Source organism: Macrobrachium nipponense, chromosome 7, assembly GCF_015104395.2.
Source record: "Macrobrachium nipponense isolate FS-2020 chromosome 7, ASM1510439v2, whole genome shotgun sequence".
NCBI lineage: Eukaryota > Metazoa > Arthropoda > Malacostraca > Decapoda > Palaemonidae > Macrobrachium > Macrobrachium nipponense.
In genome coordinates, this window is record NC_061109.1 from 80188827 (window position 1) to 80213169 (window position 24343).

The 24343-nt window shown below is 43.4% G+C and overlaps 1 protein-coding gene across 1 annotated transcript in view; it reads right to left on the reverse strand.

The window, feature by feature from the left end:
- The window catches only part of LOC135217632 (protein OS-9-like), a 209487-nt gene that overhangs the window by 43706 nt on the left and 141438 nt on the right, over nt 1-24343 (reverse strand). The window contains 2 exon segments of the mRNA XM_064253598.1: nt 2286-2406; nt 19886-19921. Coding sequence (XP_064109668.1) covers nt 2286-2406; nt 19886-19921 — 157 coding nt within the window.

Genomic DNA, 24343 nt, shown 5'->3' on the forward strand with positions numbered 1-24343 from the left:
AGAGAAATACGGAAAACAGAGTGGCGGGAACAGCGGTACGTAGAACTCCGGCGTATAAAATTCTGGCGCATGTGATGGTAGACCACACCTCACCGGAATAAACACAGGCCCGGAGACATACCAACAGAGCCTACATAATCTACTAATCTTTAACCTCCTCCGACTAATCACCCGGAACAGTGCTCGATGCTCCAGCTGCTATTCACCAGTAGGATTACTTGGTCAGCGAGCTAACGAAGCACCGCCAGAATGAGTCCGAAACGGAAGGAAGAGCCCAGAGGAGAAAGGTAGACTAGTAATCGCCTGGCAACAGCAACCAGTCAGGTGATTACCACCCTCCGAGAAGCCGTGAAGTAGCCTACTACTAAAGGGGCAGAAGGCGGCATGCTAACTGACACCCTAAAGGAGGTAACGGCCAAGGCTATACTTTACAAAATTTATTGATAAGGAATTATTGGAAGTACCGACAAATAAAGGCAAGCCCATCTACAAGCCTAGCCTAACCCTCCACAATCAGATACACCGATCTGGTCAGTAGGCTAGGATAGCGCCTACTAGTACATCACGAAAGAGGATACTCTAGAGCCTAACGTAATCCTCCAAAATCGAACATATCGACCTGGTCAGGTAAGACAGGCCTAGCACCTACATTTACGTAAAAAAGAGGAACTCTCTAGTGATGGATCACCCTCCAAAACCAATATGTCGGTCTGGTCAGGTAAGCCAGGACTAGTACCAACTATGGGTAGTGAGTAGCACTCTCAAACGCCTAGCCTACCCTCCAAAACCTAGGCCTCGATCTGGTCAGGTAGGCTAGGGTTGGTAATATTCGTGTAGGACTTCCAAACTAACCTCATCAAAATAAAATTAGCATATCAATATAATATTATAATAAGATAATACAAATAATACCACATACATAACATGCATGAGCATAGCGGATGGATGAGGGATTTCCTTTACCTCCAAAATTAATAACTGGCATAGTACTAGGCTAGCTAGCCTAGCCCGCCTCAAACACACTACTCACGCATGAAGTAGATTGAAAAATAAAACAGCACTCTCGAGAGGGAACCAAATCGCTCATGAAGGATGATGACTAATGAGGGAAACCCTCTAAATAAGACCAAAAAATGTAATGGCTCCAAAAGTGATACATAAGCCCATCAGTACTCATCAGGAGCGAAATGGTAAAATTTCTCGACAACAGTAACGCTTACTGTGATGTGCAATAGTGGTGAAAATAAGATATAAATCGAAATAAAAAAGTTGAGGGCTTCCTCCACATACACAACATACAAACACCACAACTATAAACTTCTCAAATAAGGGCAAACTGTTGTCTAACCGCGTTCAAAGTCAACAAATAATATACTCAACTTAGATTAAAAAGCTTCTTGAAGATCAGAAGATAAAAAATAGAGCAAAATAAACACAAGCGAAAAATAAAGCGGTTCGCGTTGCGAGTGCTATGAAAGGAATGAGGGTTCTTGGCAGAAGTAGGTGGCTGTTGTAACGGCACCTCTCTGGCGGGGAATTTTGAGAGAGGAGAGACCTAATTGCAAAGTATCTGTGATAGTGGCTTCCACTTGCCCCTGATGCTATACTGACACCCTATGAGGGTGATCAATCCAGAGGTAGTAACTCTGGCATTCCATATGGCTTTTTTCTCTGGTATATTTAGCATTTATCTATACCTAGAAATGAGTGCTATAGGTACATTTCACTGGGTGACACAGGTCTTCACCCAAAAATAGATTTTTCCTTTGTCAAAATCCCTTTTTTACACTTGGATTCTGTTATAGGTATAAGCAAAAGCACAAGGCACACTGGAGGTGCAGAAGATGAAAGTATCATGGGTCAAACAACAGGATGATAACTTTAAACAGGAAAACACTTTCAAGTTCGTAATTAAGTCCTAATATGGAAAACAGAAGGGCAGATTTAGGCAAAAATTAAGTGGGAAGCTGTGAAGGATGGGAAAAAATGCTGAGGTGGATACTACAGGTAGTGTTTCAGAGAAATACACGAGAAGAAATAAAAGGAGCGATGAATTGATAAAAAGTGTTGATATAATATGGTGGAAGAGCAATGTTAGATGACCTGAAATTAATGTAGGAAGGGGGATGGTGGAATATTGCGGTGGAAACAATGGTTATTAGGTACAAGACAATTTTATGGAGAGAGAAAGGAAGATATCCAACTGGAAGAAAGAGCCACAAGGCCTTATAGAGTAGATGCACAGCCACTAAACACTTTTCATAAAGTTTTCCAATACTACTCACTTATCTTCTCCAAGCCTAACTTCTGAAGACGGTCCTTTATTGTCTGCTCTAGCTTTGACTTTTGAGATTCATCATCCAATTTATTTTTCATTATGCGTAACTGTTTTGTACTTCCACTACCCTGTAAAATAAAGAATAAATTCAAGTCTTTGTACAAAATATTGGAACTTATAGAATGAAAAACCCACAAAAGCATACACTTTTATCGATAAATAAATAGACTTTTATAAGGATATAATTACTATCAATCATTGTTTTTTTTACCTATTACATACTTTACGTATTTCGATTCCTGTAAAACTGTATGAGGAATGTAAGTGAAAAGTAATTATACGACACACGGAAAATCTTTTGTGTGGGAAAGCACCATGGTTGGCTTTTATCATAGAAAATAGTATTACATCTTGTGTAATTTTCATTTATTATAGATGATGATGATGACATTAGCTGTGCAGTCTGCTGATGGACGACAAAGATAAACTGTACTGCAAAGTAGAGGAGTTACATCTCCACTGAGGGTGCCTCTTCACCTTCTTCAAGAGGTGCCTCGTCAGGGATTTTGGGAGGCTGCATCCTCTGCAGGTTTTGTACATGCTCACGAAGGTGTTATGATAGGGTTTTACTATTTCCCTAACAATATTGATAAAATTTATGGCCCTTTTTTTATTCTTATCCCATGCCTTGACCATTGTCTGTACATAATGTTGATACTATAAGTACGCAGAGCATATCTAAAATATGAAAGACAGCGGGAATAGCAGGATACATGTTTCCATCTGCTTTACGCAGTATTTTCAGGCATATGTACTATATTATCATGACTAAATACATTTTTTATGACAAAAAAAGATTTATTAATTTTCAAATATTAGTTCTGTAATAAGTTAATGTAAACAGCAAAATTTCAATAACATAAATGGTTTTTCTTAAAACATGGTACACCCAAGCTAACTTTCTGCAGATAAACAAATATTATGATGCCATGAGGCCTTCTTTGAGGACTACCCAGATGATAATACTCGACAAGCTATTGGCTGTCGTATGCAGAGCAGCCAATCCAGGAGTAGCATTCATTTTTCTTGTCGCTCATTGGCTGTACACTTGGCACTGATTGGTTGAAACCCAAGTGGCATCTTGCAAAGATGGAATTGTGGGTATCGCGAATCTCTCCTTCATCAGCCTCGCTGTGTAAAAAGTTACTGATATACGTGGACGTAATCGTGAAGATGTGTTTTACATATCTGCAAATATCTGTGAGAATCATGCTGAAAATGGTTCCTAAAAAACACTCTGCTCCTTTTAAGGCTTCTGGCCAAGAGCCTAAATGAACGAAAACCATCATGAAGCTCGACGAGGTGAAAGTTCTTGGTATGTTGAAGGAGGGCAAAAGTTTCGCCGCAGTTAGCCACCATTTCAATGTAAACGAGAGCATGGTGAGATACATTGAAAAAAAAAAAAAAAAAAAAAAGTGAAATAGCATAAGAAGTGTCAAGAGTGAGAGATAAAACAATCCTAAAATGTTATCTGCACTTGTATACTGGATCAAGGACTGCTGCAAGAACAACTTGTCCCTTGACTAAACATCATATGCGAGAAAGCGTGACAGCTCTACCAGCAGCTATCAACTGCTACAGAAGGTGGCAATGTAGAGGAAGGCAATGAATTAGAGGAATTGGAATTCTGGGGCTTGATGGACCAGCTCCCGAAGAGGAAGAAAAACCACAACTGGGACTGTCCTCAGCTCCCCCAAGGTTCTCAGTAGATCAAAGGATAGTTCCACTGGTTCCAGAAAAAATTCCACCTAAAATCTGTTTCCCTACATGGGGAAGCAGCATCGCCCAGCAAAGAGGTGGCCACGAAATATCCCGAAGCCTTCAAGAAGATTCTTTATGAGAAAGGCTACTGCCCAGGACAAGTCTTCAATATGGATGAAACTGGCTTGTTCTGGAAAAAGATGCCATCCCGGCCATAATGTAGGATGGAGCTAAAGCCTCCAGATTCAAGGCATAAAAAGACAGGGTGACCCTCCTGATGTCCGGGGAATGCGGCTGGCTTTATACTCAAACCAGGCCTCATTTACAAGGCTGAAAATCCCAGGGCACTCAAAAATAACAATTTGTCGAAAATTGTATTTTCCCTAACTATACAAACCTGAGGTCCTTTACAATAGGAATGTAACTTGCGAGAGCTGGAACTGGTTGTAAGCTTCGAACAAGGGAGTTCGGTATTTAACTACTTTTCCGACAACACACCGCGCGACTGGGAGGTGAAGATCCACTTTGCTTTAGCCCCAGGAAAAGACAGTGAGGGGTGGCATGAGGTGGGACTATGTGTAAAGGACCTCAGGGTTGTAGTTAGGAAAATACAATTTTCTACAAATTGTTATTTGTTCCAATACGAATACAAACCATCCGTCCTTTACAATAGGAAGACTCACTTCTTGGTGGGTGGAATCTTAGTCTTAAGAACAGACTGGTGTTCATCCAACCTTGGTTCCCTCCCTGGTCGTAAGAGCAGAGGGAGGGATCCTATCCTCTGCCCAATGATTGGGGCATGTACCGCAGGATCAATGGTCAGACATCTGGACCCAAGAAATAAGAGGGAGGCAAGCGTACCTCTTAAAACTAGCAAGCAAGAACTTGTTCCTATTGCTAGAGGCAATATGAAGTCATGGGTTTGTCTCTTGTTGGCTTCCACTTCCCCCCCTTGTCGGGGACAGAGCAGCATGTCATCCGCATTGTTGTCGGTGATGTCCATTAGGGAGGGGATTGTGAAAGACTCGAACCGGTCGTCAGGGACCGAAGGATTCTGAATCTTCGCTATGAAGTTCGGGACAAAATCGAGCGTCACAGATCCCCATCCCCTGGAATGCTTGACGTTGAAGGAAAGACCATGCAGTTCCCCTACTCTCTTCGCCGATGCCAGGGCCAGCAAGAAGAGGGTCTTGAGGGTCAGATCCCTGTCTGACGACTCTCGGAGTGGCTCGAAGGGACTTCGAGTCAGACTCCTAAGGACGAGAGTCACATCCCATCCTGGGGGCCTGAGTTCCCTGGGTGGGCAAGACCTCTTGAAGCTCCTCATAAGCAGGGAGATCTCGAATGAATTCGAGATATCCACTCCCCTCAGTTTCAGGACCACGGCCAGGGCAGCTCTGTATCCTTTGACTGTGGGGACGGAGAGGAGCTTGTCTCGGCGAAAAAACACGAGGAAATCCGCTACCTGCTGAAGAGTGGCTCTGAAAGGAGATAGACCACGTCTACGACACCAACCACAGAAGACGGCCCACTTTCCCTGGTACACAGCTGCAGAGGACTGTCTGATGTACCCAGCCATCTCTGTTGCTGCTTGGCGAGAAAAACCTCTCGCTCGCAAGAGATGGTGGATAACAGCCAGCCGTGAAGATGTAGGGACTGGACTGAATGGTGGTACCATTCCCGTGTGGCTGGATGAGAAGGTTGTGCCAAGGGGGAATCTCTCTCGGTGCTTCTGCAAGCAGAGCCAGCAGGTCCAGGTACCAAATGGCCTCAGTTGGGAGCCACCAGGATCATCCAGAGATTCGGGGTGACCAGCACTCGGCTGATCACCTTGCGAATCAGACAGAACGGGAGAAAGGCGTACACAAAGAGGTTGTCCCACGGGTGTTGAAGAGTGTCCTCTGCAGCTGCCCATGGGTCCGGCACGGCTGAAAAGAAAACCTGAAGTTTCCTGTTGTGCCGGGTGGCGAACAGATCCACTACTGGACGCCCCCACAGGTTGAAGAGCCTTTCCGCCACGTCTGGGTGTAGGGACCATTCGGTCCCTATCACCTGATCCCGACGACTGAGCGTGTCTGCCACTACATTCCTCTTGCCTGGAATGTAGCGGGCTGACAGCTCTACCGACATGCACCTGCAACGTCAACTGGTGCTACGGGAGGGACACTAGGCCCCACTGTTTGTTGACGTATGCCACTACTGTGGTGTTGTCGCACATCAACACCACCGAGTGTCCCACCAAGCAGTCCTGTCGTCCAGCCACCAGGTTAGGTCCTGCCTCACCTCCTCCGTGAGGGACACGGGGAAGTAAGGTGGGTCTCTTGCCTGTGACCAACTCTCCTTTAGTCTCCACTGGAGAGACCGCAGGTGAAGACGCCCGTGAAGGACTAACTTCTCGAGTGACGACAGGTGGCTGATCACGACTTGCCACTGCTGAGCTGACTGTTCTTGCCGAGACAGGAACTGGTAGGCTGCCTCCCTGAATCTGCTGATCCGCGAGTCTGCGGGGAAGACTCGCCCTGCTACCAAATCGATCAGCATACCCATCCTCTGCTTGGGCTCGAGATCGGACTTCTTGAAGTTCACCACGATCCCCAGATTGCGGCAGTACTCAAGAAGTCGATCCCTGTCCTGTAGCAACTGCGAGCGGGAGCTCGCCAGGACCAACCAGTCGTCGAGATACCTCAGAATACGTATCCCTACCGAGTGGGCCCAAGCAGACACCAGAGTGAACACTCGCATGAACAACTGTGGGGCTGTTGAGAGACCGAAGCAAAGTGCCCTGAATTGGTACACCGTCCCGTTGAGGATGAAGCGGAGGTACTTCCTGGAGGATTGATGGACGGGTATCTGGAAATACGCGTCCTTCAAGTCCACCGAAAGCATGAAGTCGTTCTCCCTGATGGAGCCGAACACGGAACGTGCCATCTCCATCGTGAACCTAAACTGGTGAACGAATCGGTTCAGGGGAGAGATCTATCACCGGGCGCCAGCCCCCCGAAGACTTCTCCACCAGGAAAAGACGGCTGTAGAAGCCTGGTGAACGATCCCTGACGATCTCCACAGCTCCCTTGCTCAGCATGACCTGGACTTCCTGCCGAAGGGCTACGTCCTTTGATGTTCCAGGTACGTAGGTCTGAAGGTGGACTGGGTTGGAGGTGAGGGGTGGCCGAGACTCGAAGGGTAGTAGATAACCCTCCCATAGGACGTCTACTATACAGGTCTCCGGTCCGTAGCGCTGCCATGGTGCCCAATGGCTTGCCAGGCAACCCCCCCTTCCGGCAGCAGGTGAGGGGGAACGCCGTCCCTAGCGTTTTCCGCCTGTCTTCGACTTCTTCCCCGCTCCCCCTCATAGGAAGGAGGACTGGGAGGAGGGGTGATGGCGACCGCCCCTGGAAGAAGTCGAAGGCAGAGTCTTTCCTTTGGGCTTCGACGATGCAATCATCTCAGCCACAGAGGAAGCGCTAACCAAGCTCTTGGGCTTGGCCTCAGTCGTTCGAGGCTGCCCAGATGCCTTCGAGACTGCCTGGTGGACTAGACGGTCACTGTCATCAGTGCGCCGTCGTTCCACCACAGCGTCCACCATCTCTCCTGGGAAGAGAGAGGAGGAACTCCACACTGGTCCATTGCGAAGACCCAATGCCGCCTCACGCCCAGCCGCCCTGGTCACTCGGGTGAGGACTGCGTCCCTATGCCGAAGTACCAGGTTGGGCCACAGGTTTGCCATCTGGTGGGCTAGGTAGATGGCTCTACCTCCAGACTGGCACAGTCTCCCGAAAGCCGGGTCACCTTCGGGAGTGACATTTCCCGAGGTGGCTGCGACCTTAGACACCGTGAGGGACCACAGGTCTAACCAGGACACTGCCTGGAATGCCGCCATGGCGGTGGATTCCAGTGCAAGTGCCTCTTGCTGCAAGAACCATAAGTTCTTCGACAGGAGCTGCTGCAGAGACACCCCCGGAGTTAGCCTAGCTAGCTCCGGGTTAACCTGTTTGGGCGGCTTAGGATCCTCCGAAGGCATGTAGAATCTCCTCTGTTGCAGTAGAGGCGGAGGAAGTAGCTTGGAAGACCTGCTGGACCTTAGCGTACCCTCCTGTCCGGAGACAAGCGAGTCCACCTGGCCCAGCACCGAGTCAGCCAGAGCTGATCGCGGCAGACCCACCGTCGTCTTGGGTTCCTTCTTAGGACCCCAGAACGACTCGAGCCAGGACGTGGGCTCAGAAGGTGGGAGCGGCGATCCTTCCCCAAGGTCGTTGTGCTGACGAATCAGCGCAATAACCTCTGCAAACGACCACTGGATCTCGGGAGTGACTGTGTCTTGAGGAGTAGGACCGTCAAGTCCCTCTAACAAGAACGCCTCTCGAAACCCTCCTCCTTCGGAAGGAGGAACAGCGACAGACCCCTCCTGGTCTCCTCCTGCCACTTGCGCATATGACCTGGTCGGTCCTAAGACTGTGCCTGGCTTGTAGGGTGTCGTGGTGGGACTGTGAGGAGCGCACTCCTCACGATCCGGTGTGCTTGGGGGGCTGCAGGCGATCGCCAACCCGCGGTGGTGATCGAGCTGCAGGCCTGATCGCGCAGCTCTCCTGGGGAGAGCGGCTGGACCGAGAACAGCGGCTCCGGTCCCGTGCGTCAGAGGAGCTGCTGCTGGTCCCCCTACCCGGCCAGGCCCGGTGGGAGCAGCGGTCAGGGGACCTGGAGACACCACTGTCGCGGTGGGAGCGGTGCCTGTTCTCACGGCGTGTCGAACCGCTGGAACCAGCCGAGGCTGGTTCCTGCGATCGAGGGGACCTCTTCCTAGCCTCAGCCCGCGGCCAGTCTGGGACCATTGCGTCAACCCTGGTCACCTGCGGATCGCTACGAGAGCAATCGCTGGCCTGGCGGGAGTCACCTGAGCGACCCTCGCAAATCTTCCGCTCCGTGCCTCGGTCCTGGTGCTGAGCAAACTCGTGTTAGCTGGTACCCTTCTGGTCCCCGTCTTCTTCTTCCTTGCGGAAGGAGAGATGGGCCCCCCTCCCGAAGGAGCGGGAGGACCAGCAAAAGAACCCCCCGTCCCACCGGAGTGAGACGGGCCCTTAGAAGTTCCTGAAGGAGACTTCTTAGGGGGGGATGAGGCAGCCTTCTTTTTCCTCAGCTTTGAAGCCTTGGAAGTCGAAGGGGAAGAGGCGGCAGCAGGCGACGACGAAGACGACGAAGACACCTTCCTCCTCTTCCTCTTCTTCTTCGTCAGCTTCCTCAGGACAGACGTCAGGTCCTCCATCCAGGACGGAGCCAGGGCTATTGCCGAAGCAACATGGACTGGGTGCACCTGTCCGGAAGGACCAGCGACTGGGGCAGCAACACTACGGGCAAGAACGACGTTGGTAGGGGCTGGTCCAGGCACGGCAGGAGCGGCAGGCACGGCAGGAACTTTAGGTACAGCAATCGGGGCCTGCACCACAGCTGAGGGTGTCACCGTAGTCACATGCTGGGTGTACACAAGGTGAGAAGGGGCGGCATACCCCGGGGTCGAGACGGTGGTGGTAGTGGTCACCGGTCCACGAGTGACCGGAGTAGCACCCGCCAGGTGATGCAACAGCCCCCAAACGCTCGGTGTCCCCTGGAGGCCCAGCGAGAACCATACCTGGCCGAGGTCGTCGCCCGAAGCAGGAGCACCTGAGGAGGCAAAGGTCGGGTTAATAGGAGGGGTTCCCCTCGCCCGGGGGGGGGACAAGCCCCACCCCGAACAAACGGAATACCCCGAGTACAGTTGGATGTCGGGGTACCTCGGCCCCTCCTCCACGCTCGATGGATTGGGCGAAGAGAAGGAACAAGAACCCCCCCCCCTCGCAAAGGGGAAGGAGCCATACGCGGGAGCTGAGATGGCGGCAGAAAGGAAGACGACGTGCCTGTGACCAGGGGAGTCGCCGGAGAACCTTCCGAGGACTCCCTGGCAGGCTTACGTCGCTTCCTCCTACCCTCATATCGCACCCACTGCTCCTCCAACCAAGATATGATAAATCACAAGGCTCGGCGCGAGAGCATTCGCGCCCTCGGCACCGAGCACACAATTCATAAGGATCCACTTCTGGGAAGGAGCGGAAGGCCCCACACTTACGGCCCTCCACACCAGGGCAAACTCTGCGGCTGATGGGGGGGTGTGGGGATAACTCCAGCTCACGGGAATCCATCATCACAAATATAATAAAATACAAATGCACACGTACTTACAGTATTTTAACACACACACAAAGCAAACCAAGTTTGAGAGACGCCAAGCATACGACGCAAGGTGGGCAGAGAGAGGTGGAGAACATGTCTGTCAACCAGCGCTGCCGAAAGGAAAGTGGATCTTCACCTCCCAGTCGCTTCTCATTCTAGGAAATCCAGCATTTGGCCATTAATAAGGTGGTCCATTTGGCGAGAATTCTTGGTGGTGAAGGCTTTGACAATATCATTAAGGATGAAGTCGGCACCCTCATTGATGCCCACTCTGACCTTCTGACAGACTAGGATTTGGAAGACTTGATAAAGTCTGCCAGCGAGGAAGAAGACCCCAGGTTTAGGAGAGGAGCAGGAGGGCCTGACTTTGGAATGCCTGACACAACTTAGGAGAATGGTAAATGATGTTCAGAAGTTTGTTTCAACATGGGATCCTTACATGGAACGCTCCTTAAAGTTTTCCAACGTAATTGATACGGCATTAGAGCCCTATAATCAGTCCCTCACCACCATGAAGCAACGACAACAGCTGTCAATCACCATGTTCATCACACGTACAAAGAAGGTCCCTCCAAAGCCTTCCCAAACCCCTTAAGTAGGAATGGGGTACATCTCATCATCGCCAACTCATCACCGCCAACTCATCGCCGCCTACTCGTCGCCAGCCCAACTCATCCCTGGCCCAACTCATTCCCGGCAGTGATTAATGAAATTCAATAAATATCAAAAACACCTTTATTCAGAATCAAGTATGACTCTTTCATGACACTAAAAATAAATTAACACCATATAATTAAAGACAAAAAATCCATGAAAATATAGAAAAAAAATTTATTTTATGTTATGAGAAATGCCTCTTAAATATTCAATGGGAGTCCTTTCATTAAAATTTTGGACAATTCTAAGAATGCGGGAATCAGTATCCCTGTACTTTTTTAATTTGGTGGGAGGTGAACTGCCTGCTATGAGCGATTCCAAATAAAAATCTCTACCTTTCTGAACTTTTTTAAGTGCATTTATGAATTTCCAGAGTGTAGGATGTACATTCCTAATTCCATTTGTAATCTTCTGTTCGCTCCTTCTGCATGGTTGTTTGTTTTATCTTCATGATTCAAAGATCGAAAATACAAATTCCACATTTCCAATGGAAAGAGTGGTGCACGTCTGCTCATTTCCACGTCTGTTTAACCGACCTATATAATTGTCTTCAAGCCAGTTCAAGATTGGCACATGCTCGGGGGATAATTCATCAGCTAAGACATCAATATATGAATCAATATGATTGACAGGTACAAATGCAAGCGCCAGTATCATCTTTACTTGTAAAGAAAATTGGCTATCGTTATTATAACGAGAACTTAAGACCCAAAGCCGCAATGTGTTTTTGCATGTTTTGGCTAAGGTGAAAGAAGGAAGCACCCTTTTAGTTCGACTTGTGGAAAATTTTCCTTGATTGCCAAAAATGCTGCAATTTCAAAATCACATACAACCGATTTCGGGTTTACTGTTGGTTGACATTCTTTTATCATTTTAAATATCCTTGAATATGTAACTTTCCATTTGTTAGGTAATAGAGCATAAAGCACTGGAATGACACCTATGATTTTTTTAGCCATTACAATATACACCTGAGAAAATAGCGTGGGAGCAATCTTAAACGTTCCGTCTACATACCAAACTTCTGCTGATACCAAATGTTGCAACCAACTTCTCCTTCCAAATAGCAAAATTCTATCTTCACTGGGACCACTGTCTTTTAATAAAAAATCTTCCTTCTGGTTTGGCTCTGTTTCGTAGGTCGAATATTCATCAGGGATTGCTAAATGATTTAGGTCAACTGGATTTGGCGGAGAGGCACTAATCTGATTCCGTTTCCGACGAATAGTTTTTTTTAGAGCCGACGAATTCGGGAGTGATCCTTGCACCGCTTGGGGAACATTACATAAAACTTCATTAATCACTACACTTGGGTTTTCCATCGTCTCTTCAGCTCTGGTTTTAATTTTTGTAGTTGTCCTTTCTACTTATACTTTTATCGGTGAAGAGTCAAGGGTGTGAGTATTCAAGACTTTAACTACGTTTCCAAATCTTGTGTGTATTCTCGCTTTACACCTGCCGAGCTGATCACATTTCCAGAACATCAAATTGCTGTCCGTTTTGCTGAATTTGTCGAAAATGAACAAATAGCCACCATGAGAAAATTTCGCTTTGCCTCTGACTTAAAATTGTCTCCATTGTAATGTGTTTACTGAAAGAATGTAAAACTGAAAGTGATATATCGAAAGGTTAATAATTACTAACGTTTTTGTTGACAAACATCTGATTTCATACTTGGGTACTTTAGTTTGTACAGTAATACCTTGGGTTACGAATTTAATCCGTTCCAGAACCTCCTTCGTAACCTAAAAAATTCGTAACCCAAAATGGATTTTCCCATAAGAATGTTATAAAAAGCAAATAATGCGTTCCACCCGACCATGAATGACCATTTCAATTCATATTTTTCCATTTATATTTGTTCACTAAGGTTGAAAATTCATGTAGGAATTACATAAAATTATAAAATTGAAGAATGAAATTAAATATAAACACTAGATTTAATATGCATGCACAGTAAAACCTGAACTTTACCTTTGGCGAGTGTGGCTGCTGGCTTGACGGAGACGGGAGGAGGGGAAGGGTGAGGAGGAGAGGGTTAGGGCTTGGGGGGGAAATCTCCCTCCGTGAACACTTCTGGAAGACTTTCTGGTTCTTTCTCTAGAGAGCACCGTTCACTACGATCAATAATTTTACGCTTATGCGACACTGTGTCATCTTTCACAATTTTGAAAAAATATTTTTCTATGGAGGCTTGCTTTTGCCTGTTCTTTAAAATTTTAAAGAAATGACCCACCCCATTATCGATAAACAAATTTGTTGCACTCTTACGAGCCTTTTCGCAAATGATGCTCTCACTTACGGAATCTCCTGCCAGCTGCTTCTCATTTATCCAAACCATGAGCAAATTTTCTACATCGTCGAGAATATAAGGCCGTTGTTTCATCAATACTGTGACACCTTTTGATGCTTTACTGGCTTTAATTTCTTCCTTTTTCTTCAAAATAGTGCAGATCGTTGATTGCGACCGCTTGAAGAATGCTGCAATGTCTTTCACGCGCTCGCCTTTATCATGCATTTGGATAATTTCCTTCTTCATTTCGACTGTAATCATCTCCTTCTTTCTTATGCTTTCCTTCTTGCTGCTTGCCTTCGTCATCTTGGGAGCCATTGTCTTTAGTATTTGGGTAATAGTAATGTATGAGCACTATCACGGAAACACAACACGTGCGCAAATCACTAAGCAAATTTGAGAGCGTATCACGGACAGATGCGTTCAATCTTACCGCCAGCGAGATAGTGAAAGAGTTATGGTTTAAAAAGGGTCAAGGGATGTGTGGGAGGAAGTCACGTGACCCTCGTTAAGTTTTGGCCAAAAAAAATGCGTTCGCAGATCCCACGCTCATCCGATGTCCGAAGTAAACAAACCAGGCGTTAAGTTTTGGCCGACAAAAATGCGTTCGCAGATCCCATGCTCATCTGATGTCCGATGTAAACAAAGCAGGCGGCCTCCCATGATGGAAATTCGCGCATTCGTATTCCAAGAGAAATTCGTATTCCAGAATGAGGGCGTCACTTCGTAAGTTAAAAAATTCGTATACTAATCGGTTCGTAACCCAAAGTATTACTGTAATTGGTAATTGAGTGATTGTCGTCATGCGTTGAAAGGTTAAAAATTACTAACGTTTTTGTTGACAAACTTTGATTTCATAGTTCGGTATTTTTGTTTACAAATAGTAGGATTGGTAATTGAGTAACTGTTGTTTCGTTTTTATTTACACTGCCTTGCAGTGTGTGTGTGTGTGTTGGACCGGGTATAAGTTGGGCTGGAGATGAGCTGGGCCGGAGATAAGTTGGGCCGGGGATAAGTTGGGCCGGAGATGAGTTGGCGGTGATGAGTTGGCTGGCGATGAGATGGCGGCGATGAGTTGTCCCATTTCGCTGAAGTAGTGCCTCCCCAATTGCCTGAGGTAGTGGCTCTTGATTTTCCTGAAGTGCCTCCTAAATCGCCTGAGTCGGTACCTTCCGAAACGCCGCTTGAAGGTGAAGTGGCACCCTCAGAGGAGATATAACTCCCCTTCTTAGCTGTGCAGTCATATTTTCATCATCATTCATCAGACTGCACTGCTAATTCATCATCATCATCTTTAATCGGCTTTCATCACTGGTGAGTACCCTATTTACTTGTTTCACTAGTGTAAAATTTTTTTTAATGTTTATATGTATTATGTTCTTTCTCTCTTGTGATTTTACATACAATTGTTTCCCTTATAAAAAAAAAACTGGACGACTTAAATAGTAACTGTATGAAAGAAAATGTACACTCATGGGGGGACTGGCTTATTTTCATGCATGTAACTAAATCATACAGTGCGTACATATGTATTTTTAACCATAAAATGTAAGATTTACTTTGAAATCATATTAATACTACTTTTAGGGATACTTTGGTGTTTACGCATTCAAGATGGGCAGTTGTAAGCATTTTGAAGGGGGAGGGGTTCCCAGTATTGACAGGTTCTAGCTATTCATGGGAGGTCTGTATTACTGTTAAATGAATACTATACTGCACATACGTTCAGTTAGCACTGCTGTGCTAGCCGCTCTTCAAAGGTGGTTAATAGCTAAGTTGTGAAGGTTATATGGGAGGCAACAGACTCTATTAAGTTGAGATTGGAATTTTCAGCAAGCAGTGTGTGTTTTGAAAAGCTTTGATATGTCAGCAGATTGACCAGCAGATATTTTGGGTAAACGGACAGTGCCCGTCAAACAACTCTTAAGTTGAGGAGGCGAGCCCGGATGCACACAAGTTAACCACGAGTATGGGCGCATGTAGGCTGCAACGTGACTCGATGGGGCAGTGTCAGTGATCTTTACCGTCACACGGAGGAATGCAAAAAATTAACCTTCGAGAACAATTTTATGTACATCAGGGCCCATGTGAACGGAATATAATTATCAAATCGAAAGTGATTCATTAGCCAGCTGACCATTAAGTGACAATCAGTGAGACGAAGCCACAGCTAGACAGTGCATGAAGGTCCAGTAAAAGGTGAGACACTTTGTTTGGAGTGAAAAGACTTTGACCTAAGGATAGTGGAAGACTGGTAGATGAGTTCTCCTACATTTGTTTTTAACCAGTGCCTATTGACTTCCCCATGTATACAGGAATGCTTTTACATATTTGTTTTTGTCTTAATTTTTTATGCTCATCTGTTTTATTTCTTTCTCTTCAGATAAATTCAATGTCGCCATTAAGGATGGGAATTCTTAACAATTATTTATGACTTCAGTCATGAAAGGCTGACCTTTTTCACATACTAGTTAATGGGAATGTAGTGTGATACAGGGACAAGTAACGTGAAGCAATGTGTGACACAGGGATAACTAATGTGAAGTATGTCTTGTTTGGGAGGTGGTGTGTGGTATTCATTTTGAGATGATCTTTTGAGAATTATTTGCTAGGTGTGAGTACACTTCATGTCTTGGGTTTTTAAATCAATTTTCCTTTTTTTTTTTATTATGCTAGTATTTTTGAGAAATAAAGGTTTTATTTTTTATATTTTTGAGTTTGGTTTTCTAGCCTTAGCTTGGTGACACTATTGTTCACAGAGATGCCAGTTGGTAATCTTCCTTAAGGTAGGTGACAGATGTCTGTTTTTTTTGGAGGGGCTTACTAACCCTACTACATATTGTATCGCAAATCTATTAGTTTAAATATTAATAATTAAAAAATATTCATAATAGCACGAGTCTTCATGAAGAAACAAATCCAAGTTATTCAACTGTACAAATATATTTTTAAAAACTGTACAAAAATCTTTCACAAATCTGTACAATACTCATCAATTGAGGCTGATGAATATTGTACATAAAAGTGGATTTGTTCCTCCAATAATAATGATAATAACAATAATAACGAAAAATAAAAAAGGGTGCAATTGGCTGGTAGCTTTGGCTGCTTGTAGGCAGGCCCATCACTCCAAGCTATTATTTGTTTGGATGAGTGTAAAGCAACTTCTTGAGTTCCACAGAAAATATCTGGATTTTATCTGTTATTTTTAATTACGTAATTATGTCATTTTCATCCTTATCCGTGTTTCCACTATATTTGCGAACTGTGTCTTTGTGAAATTTCATTTGTTCCAACTAGTGGATGGTTCCCTGGGTGACATGTTGATCAAGAATGTTTTTTGAGTATTAACACGTTTGGTTTTGAAGGTTAGCTTAACCTAGGCTAGTTCTTGGTAGCTTTGTTTCTTTGTCTAACATCATTTGGCTTATGCTTCAGTTTACGTTGTATTTGTCTAACTTTATTTGGCTTAAGATTCAGTTTATGTGGTATTACTAAGTTGTTTTCGGTGTGTTCTCATAAGATAGCCTTTAGCTAACCTTTTTATTCCTTACTGAATCACAATGCATAATACTTTGCTTTTTTGTAAGCTTCTTTTCAGGGTGGTCACGATTACACCAACCACTTTTTAAAGCTCTTTTTGCTGACACTTTTTCTGGTAACTTCACTTTCACTTCATTCTCCAGTGTTCAAGTTTTTAAATCTGTCAACCTTAAACTACAACCTTTTGTAAGATCAACATGGCAGAACTCTTTGAACAAAGAAATAATATACATGAAAAGTTCCCTTCCCTGTTAATAATAAATCTTCCTAAGTAAACTATCTAAGCTATTCAAGTATTAAGTTGTAGTGAACTACAACTGTTTTTTTAGAAAGTTTAACTTCTAAGCAAACACTTAGACATTTCTTGCTTCTCATATAATCACAAAAACAGTTTAAACCAAACCCCTCATATACAGCACCTTTAACTGTAATAACTTCTTAGCTTAATTAGTTACATTCAAAGCCCCAAGGGTCCACGATGGTCACCTTGAGGCTATGAAGCATTTTAACTAAGCTTGTTACTTTCATGCAATGAATTGTGATAAATTAATGTTTCATGTAACTTTACCTTTAATTCTGGAATCAGTGGGTAATCTTATAACACTTTTTTAATACAAGTTTTACTTACAGGGCATCAAGCATTTCACACACTAAAATCGTGAACACCATTATCTTAATTTAAATGTATTTTTTTTTCCAGGGACTCACCTACCAAAGCTTGTAACTTTCATGTTTACTTTTGTCCATTTTTCAACTATGATCCTCATTACTATTATTCCTATGGAACAAGCCCACATGGACCACTGACTTGAAATTCAAGCTTGCAAAGAATATGATATTCATTTGAAAGAAGTATCAGAAGGTAATAGGATATACAGAAGAGCAGATCAACTACTAAAAGAGAAAAAATAACAACAGAAAATAACAACCGATAAATAAACAGAAGCTGTATATAGTAGCTGCATTAAATACGTCAACAAATAAGTTGGCTTCCATGGCATCATCACCAACACTCCTAGAGGTGACTGTTTACGCTTAGAGCAATGCCTAGAGACAACCTGTATTAAAAATATACCTTTATATTCAAAGTTTGGTCTTCTTTTCTTAGAACCACTGTGATGAAACTAAGAATGCTATGATCACACAGGCATGGAGGAGAGGACCAGGCAGAGAGAAGAAGAAGAATAATGGGATAGAGAAGAAAATGCAAGAACAGAGGGCTAAAGGGAAAAAAAGAGAGATTATGGTAACAGATTTTGAGGAAATAGAGAAAAGTAGGAGAGCAAAGATGAATTGTTTGTATGGTGTTTTTACGTTGCATGGAACCAGTGGTTATTCAGCAACGGGACCAATGGCTCTACTTGACTTCCAAACCCTGTCAAGAGTGAGCTTCTATCACCAGAAATACACATCTCTCACTCCTCAATGGAATGGCCGAGAATTGAACCCGCGACCACCGAGGTGGGACGCCAACACCATACCAACCATACCACTGTGGATGAAGTAAGTTCATTAACTAAGACTTTAGAAAGTATAACCCACATGAAGTAGTTTGGCAAGTCGCAAGTAAGACTCAATTGAATGAGTTCAGGGATTAGAAATTTAAGTAAAAAAATTGACAATTATTGATTTACAACTTTTAGTGCCACATTCTGCAAGATCCCTCTTAACAGCTATCTGTAGCGAGTTTATAGAGCTGGGATGGATGTTAAGACATCAAAAATGGTCTTACATTTAATAATTTTTTCATTACATGCTTTTTATTACTAATTTTTGTCATTACATGCTTTTTATACCTTTCTTCACCTGTTCACTCAGGTATTACAGAGACACAATGAGAAAGCAACCAATAGCCTTTTAGAGGTTGCTATTTCACAGTTTCTGTATCAAAACCTCTCTCCTCATTTCTTAATTTAAGATCAACTACAGCAAGTAACTGTGTCAAATATGATTACTAGTACGTACTGCTTTTCTAATTGCATGAACTTAGGGGATGCACAGAAACTGTGAAAGAAATTAAACAAAATCTGCATCCTTCCCACATGGCTGCTATCAAAAAGTGAAATCACAAAGCTGGCAAAAAGGCAAATTAGAGGCACATTTACTCAAAAACTCCTGAAAGATGTTGGTTTGCATTTTTACTTCAGATTTTTTAATATTTTCATTTCACACCTCAGCGGCATGGTTGGTATGGTATTAGCGTCCCACCTCATTGGTCACGGGTTCGATTCTCGGCCATTCCATTGAGGAGTGAGAGATGTGTATTTCTGGTGATAGAAGTTCACTCTCGACGTGGTTCGGAAGTCACGTAAAGCCGTTGGTCCCGTTGCTGAATAACCACTGGTTCCATGCAACGTAAAAACACCATACAAACAATCAAACAAAATTTTCATTACTGCTTGTCACACAAGTTCTGCAACCAGACAGCCTCATTATTTACTAACTGTCATTTGTGCAGTGCTTATATCAACAGATGTGACTAGTGAGTTAGCAGTAACATTGAGAACATCTCACCTTTTGAAGTCAACGGGAGATTTTACCTTGCATTCATTAAGCTGATTAGTGACTTGTAGTTAATACTCATTTAAATACAGTACTACTATAACCAAATCAACAATGAAAGTTTAAGTTTAAATACAGCATACTAAATCAACAATGGAAGTTGAGGTTTCAGTTATGATTATAACCTCAAGGACAGATTAAGTTGGTTGTGTTTTTAGTGGCAATTAAGAAGTAAGAAGGAAGGAGGTAGCTAAACGGTGAACTCGTGTAACTGTTGCTTGTCTTGATTCAAAAGAACTTGGCATGTTAAATACAACACAGCACTACTAGGAGACTGGCAAAGTTTCAAAAGTTTGCCAATCTGGCATCATTGACCCTCATCATGATTTTTTATGCATAATTGAGTTTAATCAATGATCAAGGGTTGTACCTCAAAAGACCTTTAATTTATAGTAAACACTCAAAAAAACCAATAATACTAAAGTCCCTGTAGAGTATCTGATCAACTACATTTACAGAAAAAAAAAATTGACTTCTTGTACAATGATTGTCCTTTCATGTCCTACTCACTCTTTTCTACACTACAGAAAGAATTGTGGCTGTCCTTGTTCTGGCTTTCCATTTAGAAAGAAATTTACAAATACACTCACCAAATGCCGTCTAGGTAGAAACCTGTGCTTCAATCTCTGCAAAGTATGTTAAAGCCATTGGTAATTTTCAATACAGGTAGTACATAGAATAATATGAAAACAGTCTGCAAATCCAGGGAACAGTACTCTATATTTCAAATTAAAACACTGGCGACACAACAAAAAGATATAAAAATTAAGTTAGTTGAAAGCTATGAAAATTGCTATTTGGACTAATTTTTCGTGATTTGGACTAATTTTTCATTTCTCCACTTTGAACAACACTATATGTACACAAACTATACACAAAAACATGAGTTTACATACTGTGGTTGACATTTATCACACCAATATATGAATATAAAATATATACCTACTAATTAAAGTGTACCCTTATCGTAATAAATGAGTGCACATCAGAACCAACCAACCTCTACACCAAAGTAGTTTAAATCTGATGCTGAAATTGCAAGCCAAGACCTTCACCTCACATTTTCAATTCTCTAATCCACTGAGTAATAGGAGAGCTCAAAGTTGACATACACTGCAGTGCATAAGCTTGTGCGTGGTGAGAAGCTATGTAAGCAAATCCTTTAAGAAATGTATCTTATAACTTCAACCATATAGTACAAAAGGAGGAGGAAATGCTTCCTACTGCCACAAATTCTTACATAAACAAAGCTTTAAATAGATATATAAAGTGCTTGAAATTCAATTTAAGAGGTACTGTGAATGCTGTACTGTGCTACGTGAAAAAGCCATTTAAAGATTCCCTGTATTTCAACAGTGCATATGTACATTTCACAAGTTTTTAAAAACTGTTGCACTGCTAACCCAGAAAATATTTATCTCCACTTGTTTACAGGTACGGTATGTACTGTACTACCTCTATTTTAATCTCAAGGAGCTGCATGGAACTGACTTGAATTGAATATAGAGTCAGGCCAAAGGCCAAACACTGGCAACTATGAGGTCATTCAGAGCTGGAAAGGAAATTGAGAGTAGGTCTGACAGGTGTAACAAGAGGAAACCTCGTAGTTGCACTATGAAATAACTGTTATAAGAGGGTGAATAGCAAGATGGAATAAATATAATATGAATGGAGGTACAGTAAAAACAATGCAAGGGGTTGCAGCTAGGGGCCGCACTAACCCCCTACAGGGAAGGAGCTGCATGGGATATTCATCTTTGCATTTACTTTCTTACTGGTATGGGTTGATTACGTTTTCCAGTTATTAATTCCAAAAAGTTGTGTATGTAGTATGATGTATGTATTATATTTATTATATTTATTTTTTTATGTGTGTATATATATATATATATATATATATATATATATATATATATATATATATATATATATATATATATATATATTTATATATATAAAGTAAAGTTATTTCATAGTGGCCATGGGGTGCCCGTTAGCCCCTATTTTTGCAGAAGTGTTTATGAATTCATTAGAAAAGAAATGTCCTAGTTCTTTTAAACCAACCTTTTACAAGAGATACGTAGATGAAACTTTTATTTTAATTAGACATACATGACAGTGTGATGCTTTTTTGGAGTTCGTTAATACCCAGCACAGTGACAAACTTCACAATAGAAATGGAAAAGGACAACTAAGTATTTACGGTTCTTATATATAAAAATAATTAGAGATAACAACTACGTATTTACGGTTCTTATATATAAAAATAATTAGATATAATAAGTTTCATACTTCTGTCTATAGGAAACAGTGCTTTACAAGAATGGGGTATAATTTTCATACTTTGTGTTTCATCAATTTTAAACTAATTGCCAATTCCACTCTGGTCTTAAGAGCACTTCGGTATGCTTCTGATTGGAAATCATTCCACTCAAATTGATTCTTTACAAGATTATTTTTTAACTATTTTGAATACCATGGAACTTTTTTATTAAATGGTAAATAAATGCATTGAACTAACCTTTACAATAAATACCCCTTCCTTTGATGTACCTAAACTGCCCATATATGCCACTATTCCATATTTTTTCAGAAATAAATTAGGAGATCACATGAAGAAAATTATTAAAAGAGAGTTTGGAAGTCTAGATGTTAATCTAATTCCTATTAATCCTCTCAAAATAGGCTCACTCCTTCGTCACAAAATGAAATTGCAACCGCTTATGCAGTCCAATATTATTTACAAATTTACTTGCCCGGGGTGTCACGGTACTTACGTTGGATCGACGAAATGCTTGTTGCAAGTAGGATATTCGTTACTTAGGAATGAGCTACACAACTGGCCAGAGGATAACCGACCCTGAATTTTCTAATACATATAAGAAATCATGCAGCTTACTGTGTAAAACTGAAATTAACAAAAAACATTCCTTGATAACAGATAGTACTCAGCACAGCCAATGTATAATGACACTTGAGTCTACATATCAAGCACCTTGTTCCTTCCCTTAATTCTAATCAATCCTCTGCTCAACTTTTCTTGGCTTAGTCGAGGTCTGAGCGAATGATGGTCCTACAGCCATTCCTTTCTTATTCTTATCACTTGCTGAATGTTGACTTTTGTCAATCATGTCACCTTGTAAATAATTCTAGTTTTTTAGTTCTTAAAACTAGTTTTTATGAGTAACATAACAATGTCGAAAATTGTATTTTTCCTAACTATACAAACCTGAGGTCCTTTACATATAGACCCACTCATGCCAACCCTCACTCTGCATTTCCTGGGCCTTTATAAAGCAAAGTGACTCCTCGCCTCGCAGTCGAGCGTACCGCTAACTGCCGGACAAGTAGTTAACTACTGAACCCTCTTGTTTGAAGCTTACGACCGGTTCAGCTGCCGCTAAGTACCTTCCTATTGTTAAAGGACCTCAGGTTTGTATAGTTAGGAAAAATACAATTTTCGACAAATTGTTATTTGTTCCGATACGTAATACAAACCTTCGGTCCTTTAACAATAGGGAAGGTCCTTTAACAATAGGAAGACTCACTATTGGTGGGTGGAATCTGAGTCTTATGAACAGACTGGTGTTCGTCCTAACTTGGATTCCCTCCCTGGTTGTAAGAGCAGAGGGAGGGATCCTAGCCTCTGCCCAGCTGATCGGGGTGTGCACCGCAGGATTAGCGGTCAGACTTCTGGACCAAATTATAAGAGGGAGGCAAGTGTACCTCTTATAAATAGCAAAAAGCAAGAACTAGTTCCTACTTCAAGAACCAAATGAAGTCATGGGTTTGTCTCTTGTTGGCTTCCACTCCCTCCCTTGTTAGGAAGTGGTGGATAAACACTTCTATCCCTACTGAAAGGGATAGAATGGGGCTCGGTTGTGTAGCTTACCTGCATTGGCCTCCTGTTCAGCGTAGTGATGACCGCGGCCCTCTGCCCACAGGTAGAGAAGAATGAAGGATGAAGAGAAGCCAGTCACTCTCTCTTTCACTCGTCTATTCATGCAGTCACACAAGGATGCAAAGCTGTTCTGTCCGCTCGGGTGCTGGGTAGACTACACAACTTGTTGAGCAGCCACCACGGGTCCCAAGGAAAGTGTCCAAGGAACTGTGGGTGATATCCCAAAGGTAGAATGAAGTGAAGGTGGTCTGGTTGGCCCAAACCCCTCCCTTCAGAACCTGCGCCAGGGAGAAGTTCTTGCGGAACGCAAGGGTTGGACCAATACCTCTGACTTCGTGGGCTCTCGGATGAAGGGTATGGGTGTCGTCACTGCCAGCTGTCTCGTACACCCTCCTGATCACCTCATGCAGCCACAAAGAAGAGTGTTCTTGGAAACTTCTTTCTTGGTAACCCCGGTGATAACGAAGAGGCGTCGACACTCAGGCCTGAGGTGATGAGTTCTCTTCAGAAAGCGCCGTAGCGCCCTCACAGGACAAAGCAGCATCTCATCTGTATCATTATTGGTGAAATCCTTCAGGGAGGGGATCGTGAAGGACTCGAACTGGTCGTCAGGGACCGAAGGATTCCGAGTCTTCGCTACGAAGTTCGGGATGAAATCGAGCGTCACGGATCCCCGTCCCCTGGAATGCTTGACGTTGAAGGAAAGACCATGAACTTCCCCTACTCTCTTCGCCGATGCCAGGGCCAGCAAGAAGAGGGTCTTGAGGGTCAGATCCCTGTCTGACAACTCTCGGAGTGGCTCGAAGGGTCTGCGAGTCAAACTCCTAAGGACGAGAGTCACATCCCATCCTGGGGGCCTGAGTTCCCTGGGTGGGCAAGACCTCTCGAAGCTCTTCATCAGGAGGGAGATCTTGAAAGAAGAGGATATCCACACCTTGCAGTTTAAGGACTAAGGCCAGGGCGGCTCTGTAGCACTTAACTGCAGAGACGGAGAGGAGCTTCTCTCGGCGAAGGAAGATGAGGAAATCCACGACACCAACCACAGAAGACGGATCACTTCCCCTGGTAGACAGCTGCAGAGGACTGTCTGAGGTATCCGGCCATCTCTGTTGCTGCGCTACGAGAAAAGCCACTTGCTCACAAGAGA